Raw genomic sequence first — 12,638 nt, 5'->3', positions numbered from 1 at the left:
CCTCTGGAGTATGTTCCCAGCACCAGGCAGAATCCATGTACATGTACAGTGTCCCATGCAGATTGGCACAGGAATATGTAAACCACAATTTCTGAAAAGCATGTTGTTAACCATTGGATTGAACTCCACTCTAAAGGAATTCTGGAACCCAACAGAATTGTGTGTTATGCCACAGGTGTCTAAACATAACAGTGCATGAAACAGAGTGGACAAGATTTTAGGAAAGATACAAAACCACTGAAACAAGTAAAGTTTATCCAAGGATTCAGTGGGCCCAATAACACTGGTGTTTTCAGATCAGGCTTTGGTTGATTGCAGAGAAAATAACATCTTGTCTGTTGCCAGTTTGTCACTGCAGTGCCACGAGTATGAAAAAAATAGGGAAAATTCAAACCAATGTTTTATGACTTTGAACACTTACACAAATCAGGTCCATTTCTCAACAAGAAGATGCTGTTTTGAAGTTTAATCAAGTACAGTACTCTAGGCCAAAATACATGCTGAATCAAATGAACTTGAGAATTTGGTTTAGGAACAGACTCAGCCTTCAATAGAGTCAATATTTGCAGTAGTATTGAGAAGTCTATTATTAATTCTGTTCCATTTTTGTCTGAGCTTGGTGATGCCAATTCCTGGTGTCATAAAATTTTAATAGTTCTGATAAAACCCCATTTTCATTTAGAAATATTTGTACAAAACAAAAATACTGATTTTCCTGGAATTTACATTTCTATCAGAAACACCATCCAGTCCTTCCAGTCCTACATCTTTTTTCCTTCTTCTTTGGTTACTTTTATTATGCACTAAAGAAGCAATTCGTTCTAATTCGCTGATGGACATATTCATTACAGTGTATGTACTGGATTCCATCCATTAGGGATTGATGTGTGATAAACCCAATGTTTTATAACAGACAGTATGCCTTCTCAGCTGAAGCAGGAGGACGCCCAACAGCCACAAAAGTCATGGTTGTTGTGACAGACGGTGAATCACATGATGGCTCCAACTTGAAAACAGTGATAGGTAAATGCAATGAAGACAATATAACCAGATTTGGCATTGCTGTAAGTAAAACTAAGGCTATACATTACTGCATGTTTGAAAGATTGTTTTGTTGTGTGTGTATGAAAGTGCATATTCTATACAAAAGTGGTATGTCATGCACACGTTGCACTAATGAGACTGGAACAAAGTCAAATTAATCCTCTGAACTGGTGGAAATACTGGTCTTCTCACTGGCTGAAAAAGCAAGACTAGAATTGCCTGAGCAACTTCAGTGATTTTCTCCCTTGCCAGGCTTTATGTACTTTCCCTGTATGAATGGTCCTGTGCATAGGAATGAACTCTTACAAGCAATTCACTAATATGAATAAAAGAAACTTTTTTTTTTAATATGTAGAATATTTGCTAAAATAGTACAGAAGGAAATGAAATAGCACCATGATCTCTCTCTTCTTATTTTGCTATTTGTTTGTTTCTTTACACAAGGTTTTGGGATACTTAATAAGGCATGAACTTGATACTAAAAACTTAATTAAAGAAATCAAGGGGATTGCTAGTCACCCAACAGAAAAGTATTTCTTCAATGTGTCATCTGAGGCTGCACTACTGGAAGAAGCAGGAACGCTTGGAGAGCGCATTTTTAGTATAGAAGGTAAAATGCTCAATGTCTTTGAAAAATTAGATCATGAATCCCAGATGATGAATTTAGGATTTTATTTAGCTTCAGTTTAGCGTAATATTGTGAAAGTGAGGGTAGCTGGAGCTGCAGGCTGCTTGCTCTCTGCTCACCAGCAGAGCTCTGGTTTTCATAGATGTTCCCCCAGCTACTCCACGCCTAATTAGCCTGAGCTTTAAGCTAATTTACGCAGTTTATTCCCCAACTGATGAAAATTCCTCTCATGTCATGGGCTTCATGACATGCTTTTCCATATGCAACCAAATGTATTTGTTACCACCAGAAGAATAAAGGCATCTTGCTTGTGACCTTCACCTGTGTGAATCCTAAGCCATTTTAAATTAATAACAATCAAAAAAAGAAAAACCACAAAAAAACCCAAACACCAACCAAAAAAACCCTCCAAAACCAAACCAAACAAACCAGAAGACAGGGTTACTGATTACAGAACTGAAAATGCAGTTTGTGTGGTGCCTACCAGGCCCCCTCCCTAGCACCATCCACGCTCCTGTGTATTGCTCAGAGGAGGGTGTTACAGAGGTGACACAGAGATACTTTGGATGTCCCCAAAGCCAGCTTTTAAATTTAAGTTAAATTCAGACCTCGCCTCAGAGATGTGTAGCCTGCTCTCAACTCCCTAAGGTGCTTATGTCTGCCTCTTTCCTGTGCTCAGGAAATCTTCCCTTCTCTTTCACCTCCATTTATTCTTTGCTACGCCCATGCTGCTATGCAAAGCAAGAGAATAGGTTTTTTTACTGAGTACTCCCACTGCATTCCCATCCATCTAGCTTAGGAAATGGATGTCACAGTATATTTCAAGACAATTACAACCATTTTTAGAAGTCCTATACAAAAATAAAAATTCCTATGCTGTTCAAAAGTTGTGAATATACAGTCATTAAAGCTGCTAATTTCAGGGTATTAATGCTTCCTAAGAGACACAAAAAGAGACCACAGTGGAAAGACTGTGCAAACTGATTCAAAACATCTTGACCATCATCTTCTGCCCTCTTTTTGGAAGAGACAGCATGGCTCATGGCTCCATCTTATCAATTTACCATTAAATCCTCCAAATTTTCTTCAGTTTACCAGCTCTGATCTCTATTGTTTGTAATATAATGTTGGTTTTTTATAATGCTTTAATGTTTAATGTTCTCATGTTGGTTTATAATGCTCTAGCCAAATTGGTCAATATACAGAGCCCCTATATAGCTAAATTCAGAGGCAGCAAGACTGGATTTTGTGTGGTTATATAGAAATAACCATATATATGTGTCTGTTTTACCAGGTACTGATCAAGGTGATACTTTCCAAATGGAAATGTCACAGGTGGGCTTCAGTGCATCTTACTCACAAAAAAAGGTATGTGAGTTTAATTATTTAATGATACAAATAGATATACATGTACACATGAGTGTAAGAAAAGAGAAATAAAAACACAATGTCCAATTTTAAGAACTTTTTACAAGCGAAAGGATATCAAATTATCCTTTTAAATTTTTTACTTGAATTCATATTAGTAAATATAGCTGCATTATAGTTTGTTTCATGCACTGATTTTGAGATGTGTTAATATAATGATTTCAGTGATTTCTGAGTTCATGTAGCAGGAAAAGTTTCATTCCTCCATGTTTGTGACTAGCTATAGGTAGCTAAAGCTGGTAGGCAGTCTCCAAAATGCAAATAAATCAAGTCTGAAAATTATTCCTCTATAAATTATAAAATTAATAATATTTGTTTAAAGCGTATTTCACTTAAAAATTAGAGCAAAAAAATCAGATATATTTTAATGCTAATCAATTTTAAGATTATCAAATAAGCTCTTGTAAAATTCACATGTGGTTCAATAAGTTTTCAACTGAAAATACAAGAAGGTTGTTTCTTTCTTATAGCTCTTAAAGATGCATGAAATAATTTTTCATAAGTCCCCTGTATTTGCACAAATTGAAGTTTTAAATTATAAAGCAGTTGATGCTAAGAAATGGCAAAAAAAATGGGAAACATATGGACAATTTTCAGGAAAATTACACGTTCCATTTTATTGCACTTTTCTGTAACTCAGTTTAGTGAAGGATTTTAATAACTTGAATAAACTGAACTATGTTTGTTTTCTGTGTACAAGATTAAGTGTTTCTTTATGAAGTATTCTGTATAAGCCATTTTAATTTGGATTTTAGATTTAAGTGTTCTCTCAAGAGCTTCTCCTTACGTGAAGCATTAAAATTATGTCTATTCACATCAGCCTTTGTGTGCTGTCATTGGCACTTCTGTTGTCAAGAAAAGGGGCTTTAGCTTTTTTGTACAACTGCATTTGTGTGATCTCAGTCTTCTGGGGATCACGGGTGCAAAAAAGCATGGACTTAGCAAGCCCAACCCCAGCGTGGACAGACTTAGGAAATTATCACAGTCTTTAAATAAACCCGTTTTATCATGAGTTGCAGTGCCTGAAGCAGTCACTTATCCTCTTGCAGTAGAAAAGTGATAATCCCTCTTAACAGGGCAGTAAAGTCCTGCAGGTAAGTAGCAGCTATGAGCAGCTCCAGTCAGCTGCCTGCAGGCTTTAGTCTGCATCACGGGCTTAAACACAGTGATGCAGGAAAGTATGCGTAGGACCTTCAGCTTTGCTCACGCTTTTTCAAAATCTAAAATGTTCTAAAATGTTGACTTTATTTTTTAAAGGATGTTCTGCTGCTGGGTGCAGTTGGAGCCTATGACTGGAGTGGAACCGTAGTTCAGGAATCTTCAGACAGAGTCACCACCTTTCCAAGCCATGTGTTTGAGAAGATTCTACAGGACAGAAACCATAGCTCCTATCTAGGTAAGGGGCTGAAATACACATCTGGAAATGTATGAAACATTGATTAAGATATTAAAGAAGTTGGAAAGTTCTCCTCTAGCCAGATTTGTGTGTTAAGAAATTATTTGAGAATGTGAAAAGAATTTTTCATCAAAGAAGATTATTTTTTACTGGTCAACAGTTCATTGAATAAAAACTTAACAGTGTTTTTAAATTCTACTAATATCAAAGTGGCTAGCTGAAATAAAAATAGTCAGTCTTTGTCACTGCTGTGGTTTAGCCTCAGCTGGCAGCTAAGCAACCACTCAGTCACTTCTCTTAAGGGGAGTGAGAATGAAGGAGTCAGAAGAGTCAAAGTGAGTGAACTCCTGTGTTGAGATACAGAGAGAGTCACGCATGCAAGCAAAGCAAAACATTGGATTTATTCACCACTTTCCATGGGCAGGCAGGTGTTCAGCCATCCCCAGGACAAGAAGGCTCCAACACACACAAGTGTGACTTGGGAAGACAAACACAATCACTCCAAACATCTCCCTCCTTCTTCCTCCAGCTTGGTACACTGAGCATGCCACCACATGGAATGGGATACTCCTGTATTCATTTGTGGGCAGCTGCCCTGGCTGTGTCCCCTCCCAACTCCTTGTGACTCTTCCCAACCTCCTGGCTGGTGGGGTGAGGAGAAGAAAGGGCCTTGACACTGTGTGAGCACTGTTCAGCAGTAACTAAAACATCTCTGTGTGATCAACACTGTTTCCAGCATAAATCCAAATCACAGCTCCACACCAGCTGCTGTGAAGAAAGTTAACTGTATTCTAGCCAAAACTAGCACAGTCACAGAGACATAATAAATCCTAGGATTTGAGAAGGCTGCTTAGTGAATCATACTGATCATAATGAGTTGAAAATATTTGAGTGTTCTTCCCCAGTTTGATGTGGATGAGAAGCTGATTGACTTTCTATTGTTTCATATGTGCTTGTTGTTTTCTTAGCCTTTTCCAGTTCAGTTTATATTATAGATTTTGAATATTGCTACCACTTAATAGAGATTTTACTTTAAATCTCTATTTGTATTTTTGACATTTTTTGTGACCCAATAAAGCCAGTCAGTCTGTATTCTCAGTTCATTGAAATGTTTTCTGTAAACCTTCAAAATGCCTGCTTTGCTGTTTCATCCCTGAACAATGCTGCTACATTAAGCATCTATAACTTTCTCATTCTTGAAATTATTTAATAATATGATCTCTTTGCAACTAACATACTCTTTTTTTCCCCTATGGCTCAGTATTATTTGCATCCAACAAAATTAATAAATCAAAACCCACCCAAATGAGCAGTAGCTGTTTTGCATGTATGACCTCTTCAGATTTTCTCTTACTTAATTTTCTTAATAATTTTAAAAAGCTCAGGTAATTTCCTTTCTCTACAAGGTAGTTTTAGTGTATTTACTTCAATCTTTCTGGAGGAAACAATGTTGTTGCCTTTTCTGTCCCTTTATTTCCCTTCCACTTTCTGTCATCCAGTAGGAGCTCTCCATACCAGCTCTCTTACTGGCTTAGGGGAGCATAAGTTAAAAGAGCTGCTAGAACATCACAGCCTGCTCAGTTGGCCCCTGTTCTGCACTGCACCCACTCACTTCAAATGATTGTATTCTGTATTAATTAGGAAGGTGTGTACTTAACTTGCAAAATAAAATCTTGTTTTGTTGCTTCCAGTCATAAAGAACAAAAGTTGTTCTCACCCTGTGTCTGAACAAAAAATCCAGATTAGACGGGTATGATATAAAGATCAAGGCATAATCCTTTTAGTCTGTGTTCCTCATATTGTTCTGCAGCTGGCTAAAGATCTGCGTTTTCTGTCCCATCACTGGCATTTTGTTGTTGAGTTTAGCTATAGACTTTATAAAGGATGACTTTGCTTTCTCTGCTTAAAATAAATTATTTGGAACTAAACCACAGAAATCTAAAGTATGTACTAATGCTAGATTTATACTGCTGATACATGTTAACATTTTTGCAGGTATTAAATGATGTTTCCTGAAGTCAAATAAATGCTAGAATAATGGTAATGAGGATTAAAATGTTCAAAGAAGTTCAATCAACCCTTCAGCTGACAAGTTGTTAATGTAGCCTCTTCTATTCAGACAGACCACTGGTTTGTGGTTTGGTGAGCTGTGGGAAAATGCAGTGCAACTTTGCAGAAGCTAGGTGTTCCTCCCTAGTTTGAAGACTGATTCAATCGTTCATCTCATATTTCTCTTTATTTCTTCTTTCCAAGCATACTTGTTGCACGTTTTTTCCCTGTCTTCTTCACAAGCGTAACATTTTTGTGGTCTACATTTTACTGAATAGGCTAAGCTATTGTACATGTTATTCTGTAAACCTGCTTCAACTTGATCTGTGTGTCATTGTTCTCTCCAGGAGAATATTGCAAATTTTATGCATCTGTGACAGCATAACTTCCCATCTGGAATCGTCGCTCTCTGCAATTAACATACCAGATTGACTCATTTCTGTGCCTTTATGGATAACCAACTGATAAATTGTAATTAATGGTCGTTCACATATGTTAAATGTTGGCTTCTATCCCCAGGTTATTCTGTTGCTGTCCTCTCAACTATGAGCTCTGTCTATTTTGTTGCTGGTGCACCAAGATCCAACTATACTGGCAGAGTGGTGGTTTATGACATTGATAGTGATGGTAACATTGCAATTGTGCAGTCACAGAGAGGGGAGCAGGCAAGTATATTTTGGTCATGAATACAGACTTTCAGGAATCTGTTTTTATTGACCCAGCAGTAAATTGCAATTTGTTTTGAAAATTCCTCTTTGTCTCAAAGTATTTAGAATCCACTTGAACTTTTCTCTGCTCCTAGACTATTTCAATGAGGTTAGCTGTAACTCTTACACAGTATTTTAGGAAGTCATCCAATTAATGGTAAAAAATCATATCCAAATCTAACTAATGAATCCTTATGTAAGCAATTCAAATGGGGAGAGACTCAGTAAATTCTGCTCTGCCTGAGAAGTTATGAAGTAGATGACATCCAAAGACAGATCTGGAAGCTCAATCTCTTTTCCTTTGTTTGGAAAAGAGGAATGACTTTAGTGGGTTTTGGTATCATCTGTAAGACAAGTCTGAGAGTAGATCAGAGGCTGGGTAGTTTCATGTGCAGCTATAAAAAATATCTTCTTTTCTGTTGGCATTTGCATTGCTGAGTGGTAAAGCTCTAGCAACAACTACGAGACAGAAACAGTGAAATATGTGTAAGGATATGATTCTTCCAACAATGGAGCATGTTCAGAGTAATTTAATTCATCAACATTGAGTAGTATTGCAGTTTTACTGGATGTAAGTTTTCTGAATTAGGTGCTAAAACATGATTTACAAAAGCCATCTACAGTGACAACCCATTTACTTCTGATTTCAGATTGGCTCCTACTTTGGCAGTGTGGTATGTTCATTGGATGTCAACAGGGATTCTGTGACAGATGTGCTGCTTGTGGGTGCACCAATGTTTATGAACGACCTGAAGAAAGAAGAAGGGAGAGTATACATGTTTTCCATCACAAAGGTAAAAACAGCTCAAGCCCCCATTGCTTAGGGCTAATTTCTTTCAAATCTGATTGGTCACATGCATGTTAAAAGGCCTTTGGCCTCTCCAGATCCTCGAAGACACTATTTAGTGAATCTTTTCAAAGTGTTAGAAATATTTCAAGTGACTTTTTTTTAAACAAGAAACAGAGCACATGCTTTTCTTGAGACATGGCGTAAGTGCTGGGATGAATGGTGCGAAGCCTTCCTGGTTAGAAGTCTGTGTGTGGAGGCCTTTCCAATGCTGCATTATGTCTTCTGCTTTTCAGTAGCAGCTGCAAACTTGCCCCAGAACTGCTTGTGCTTGTAATCTGGGAGCTAGGCAGCTGGAACAGACCAAAATGGGGCCAATGAGCAAGGCACTAGCTAAGCATTATCAGTGGTCAGGGACCTGGTGCTCTCAGTGTCTCCCTGGTCCTGATGTCAGGCAATGTGCTTCATGCTAATATAGCATGGCTTGACTGTATCTCTGAAAAACCTAGCTCAAGGCTTTTGCTAATTAATTTGCCATTTGTTTATGGTGAATGTATTCAATGCCTGACAGTATTCCTGAAGCAGTTCTAGGAAGTGCTCTTCTGCCAGCTTTTGGCATTGTTTTATAGATTCTGACACTGGGTGGTTACCATAACTCTTGTTGTACCCTCTATTCAGTAAAGTTTAGTTATTTGTCTGATGCTTGACCTGACAGTGCTTTTTATTCAGACCTGTAAGTAGCTGTTTTCAGAATATATGCAGTAACCATACGGAGCCATTTGGCATTTTTGGACAGTCTTTCATTCACTGGATGTCTGCAAAGTAAATTAATATCCAACGTCCATCAGAAAAACCAGAAAATGGTCTCTTTACTAGGTAGCTTGCAATCAAGTATATAGAGAGGAAGGATCATTTTCCTCAGCAGGACCTCAGTCAGAGTATCCTGAAGCAACAGGAACTACCCTAAAACAACTTCAACATAGATGGAGGTGCTGAAAGTTGGCAGCTGACATTGCTCTTTTTGCCTGTGGTATCAGACATGAGATATGAAAGAAAAAAGAAAAGAAAGGACTTTTTTTTTTTTTCTTTTTCTTTTGGAAACAAAATAAATTGGAAGGCTATCTTACAATTTTTAGTTGTTATCAAATGTTTGGTTAAAAATTATTTAAATTTTAAATAAGAAAGAATAATGAAAGGCACTTTTCATATTTTTTTGAAAGAATCTGGATTTGTGCAAGTTGTCCTCATTGCGCAAGTAATACTTCTCTAGTCATTTTTAATAAATAACTTGGCTGTTATTTCTAAAATTTTAAGCACGGTGTGATAACTGAGGTTAAAGGTGAGAATGCTATTTGCCAGAGTTGCATTTCTTCTAGTGTAAATGGGATTATTTAACTATGAAGATCTCCAATATTTCTTTCTTCATTGGCATTGGAGAGGTCAGGAGTTTACCATTTGGACACATGTTTTTTGCATTAGTTTAGTAAGGAAATTCCATTTCTGTTTCAAATAATTATGTCCAGTTACATAATTTCCATTCCCTCTGCATAAAAACCAGTAATCCAAAACTGGAAACTGTATTTTTCAATGTATTGTGAAACTTCAGAACAGTCATATGAGGACAGAGAGGGCATTTAAGCTTCATACATATGGTTATATTTGCTGTTAGTACTTTGCATAGCATGCTTTGATTTTGCTGTGTAATTCTTGCCAAGACTTTGAGACATAATGCAAACTGAATGGGCAATACAATGGGGAAGGAATTCAATGTTGAGCTGTCTGAGGGGAATGTACTGGAAAACAGAAACAAAAAACAATGCACATAGATACTGCTTCTATGTCTAATCTGGTGCAATGATAGCTGTGTTTCTGCTTTTTCTTATTTTCCAATTTTTAAAGAGAATCTTGGATCAACAAGAACTCTTGGAAGGTCCACAGGGGTCAGAAAATGCACGTTTTGGATCAGCAATTGCAGCACTTGCAGACATTGATTTGGACGGCTTTAATGATGTTGTAATAGGTGCACCACTGGAAAACCAAAACTCTGGAGCAATTTACATATATAATGGATTTCAAAAGACTATACGTACTAAATATTCTCAGGTAAATAACTGCGTTGTATAATGCTGTACTTGGTGCTCTTAAATCTCCTAGAGGAAAAAAAAAGGATTTCTGTATTTTAATTTGCTACTGTTTAAATCTCTTAAAGGAGTACTGTTATTCCCATGGTTTCACATTTTGTGCCTCTCCTTCTTTCAGCTGTCAGCATGTCCAGGTTGATGTTGTGGTGAACCATACAGAGGAAAAACATGTGCAAGATGCTCATTGTGAGCCATTTTTAATGCCCAAGTCCTAATGCCTAAAGTCCTAAAAGTGTTCGACACCCATTATTTTCAGGTTTTTAGTGCTGATGCACAGCAATGATAAATCCCAGCTGTGCAAATTACACATACATAGTATTAAAGGGGAAGTCTTTCACTGATCTTCATATATACTATATTGGTAATATTGTTATCACTTTCCATGAAGATTTTCTGGTTGCAGCAAGTATTTGTTAGAACTCCTATTAAGCTTCATATTCTTTGAGTTGCTCAATGTGAGATGGAAAAAGTTTCCAGCTGTATCTGGCATACAGCAGTTAGTTGATCTGCTCCCAAGACAGAAAAATCTAGTCTTTTGTCTGCTCCAACAGAGGAGAAAGAAGTGCTACAAAAGCATCTGAGAAAACACCCACAAATGCATTTTGTTTAAACAGTACATTGCATATACAGGGAGTATCAGTGCAAATCTATTAGTTAGGCTATTATCTACAGACTTAAGCATGCTTTGGCAAACTCAGTAACCAAACTCTCTTTCCCAGAAAATCTTAGGATCGGATTCTGCTTTTGGACAAAAGCTCCAATTCTTTGGAAGATCAGTAGATGGCCATAGAGACTTAGATGACGATGGCATTACTGACGTATCAGTCGGTGCTGATGGAAATGTGGTTGTGCTATGGTTGGTATACTCTTTCTTAGAAAGGAAGCAGTGATTCAGATGCAGCAATTGAACATGTAGTTAATTAAACAGGAAAATAATCAAATTAAAAAGCTCTTTAGTTCCATGTGTTCAGCACTAACACACTGCCTCATCACTGCTATCAAAACCAGCTAAAAAAAGTTTAGACTAAATCTCTTTTAAGTGTATATTATGAAAGCCAAGGCAGCATGCAGAGCAGAGCCAGGGCATGTGGGAGAAAGCCAGGTGGCAGAGCCTGCTGGGAGGGACCTGACCAGGAGTGAGAGGGCTGGGAGACATATGCCTGCCCTGCTGTGCAGACACATGGTACAGAGGGAAGGGACAGCAGCAGGGAATGGGGCTTGATGGAGAGTGTTTGTAGCAGCAGGCTGTGTACCTCAGTAGCCACAGTATAATTTTGATAGCTGAGCCTGAGACAGATGAAACCATGTCTCACACAACCTGCATGACCTTCACTGGCTGATATGGGGGGAATGTCGTCCTGCAGGGTACAAGGGCAGTAATAGTTGACACCTAGTTCTGAGAGGAGACACATTTTTAATGGCACGTTGCCTTTGCCACAGAAGTTGGAGTACTTTCACAAAATGCAAAAAAGTTTCACAGAACCAAAATCATCTGCCTGCCTAAGTAGGCTGTGATTTCCACTCCTTGCTTGAGGAGCTAAATTCAAACGCTGTTTCCTTTCCTATCTGTTGCCTGTCTTCATGCCTGAGGCTCCCCATTGTAAGAAAAATATCACTGAATTGCTACTTCTTTCATAATGAAACAAGATAATTAAAAATGAATGGTCAGTTTGGACCTTTGACTGCTGCTGCTGCTGCTGGGAATTTCATTAAAGAAAATTATGCTCCTTGAAGTACCAGCATTTATTTAGATTTGATTAATGAAGATGCTCATTCTTTTTTTGCTCTGACATTTGGGCTGATTAATGCATTTTGTTTTGATTAAAGTGTTTGCTTTTACATGTAGGGTTCCTTTGAAACTGTTCTTCAAAATCTTGATTAATTACATAAAAGTTGTTTTACAAAAAAATTAGATTATTAAAATGAAGAATTACCCATTCTCACCTTCCCAGAAGAGCTCTAAAGGAGCAGAAGGTTACTTACTTGGAAAGTAGGCTAAGGGCTTCATTCTCTGATACCTTGAGGGATTGATTAGAGCAATAGGATGAAGACATCAATTAGCCATTAATTTGACATGAAAATATGTATTATTATTATTACTGTAAGCAGCAATATCAACAAATTCATGTATACCTAAGGAAAAAATTTTACCAATGCCATTAAAAGAAGTTTACCTTGGGAACCAAAAAAATTATTACTAACGTTTACAGATAGTATTAGACAACAGCTTTTATGTTACCCAGTGTTCTTCAAAACCCCATGTAACTTGTAAAATATATTTTTCAGGTCAAGAGGCATTGCAAATGTGTCCATAATTGCTTCATTTAAACCTGAGAAAATCAGTCTGCTGAACAAGAATACAGATATAACTGTCAAAATATGCTTTCAGGCTACATTTAGACCTGCTAAGAAAAATAATCAAGTGGGTAAGAGTATTTCAATGATTTGTTTTATATTA

The 12,638-nt window shown here is 37.4% G+C and overlaps 1 protein-coding gene across 1 annotated transcript in view; it reads left to right on the top strand.

The window, feature by feature from the left end:
* The window catches only part of ITGA2 (integrin subunit alpha 2), a 68,239-nt gene that overhangs the window by 34,525 nt on the left and 21,076 nt on the right, over positions 1 to 12,638 (top strand). The window contains exons 8-16 of the mRNA XM_058826718.1: positions 914 to 1,064; positions 1,489 to 1,654; positions 2,967 to 3,040; positions 4,358 to 4,496; positions 7,065 to 7,210; positions 7,903 to 8,046; positions 9,939 to 10,142; positions 10,900 to 11,036; positions 12,467 to 12,606. Of these exons, the coding sequence (XP_058682701.1) occupies positions 914 to 1,064; positions 1,489 to 1,654; positions 2,967 to 3,040; positions 4,358 to 4,496; positions 7,065 to 7,210; positions 7,903 to 8,046; positions 9,939 to 10,142; positions 10,900 to 11,036; positions 12,467 to 12,606 (1,301 nt within the window). The remainder of the gene's footprint in view (positions 1 to 913; positions 1,065 to 1,488; positions 1,655 to 2,966; positions 3,041 to 4,357; positions 4,497 to 7,064; positions 7,211 to 7,902; positions 8,047 to 9,938; positions 10,143 to 10,899; positions 11,037 to 12,466; positions 12,607 to 12,638) is intronic.

The sequence above is a fragment of the Poecile atricapillus genome, chromosome Z (assembly GCF_030490865.1).
Source record: "Poecile atricapillus isolate bPoeAtr1 chromosome Z, bPoeAtr1.hap1, whole genome shotgun sequence".
Taxonomy (NCBI): domain Eukaryota; kingdom Metazoa; phylum Chordata; class Aves; order Passeriformes; family Paridae; genus Poecile; species Poecile atricapillus.
This window is presented reverse-complemented; position numbering and strand designations above follow the sequence as displayed.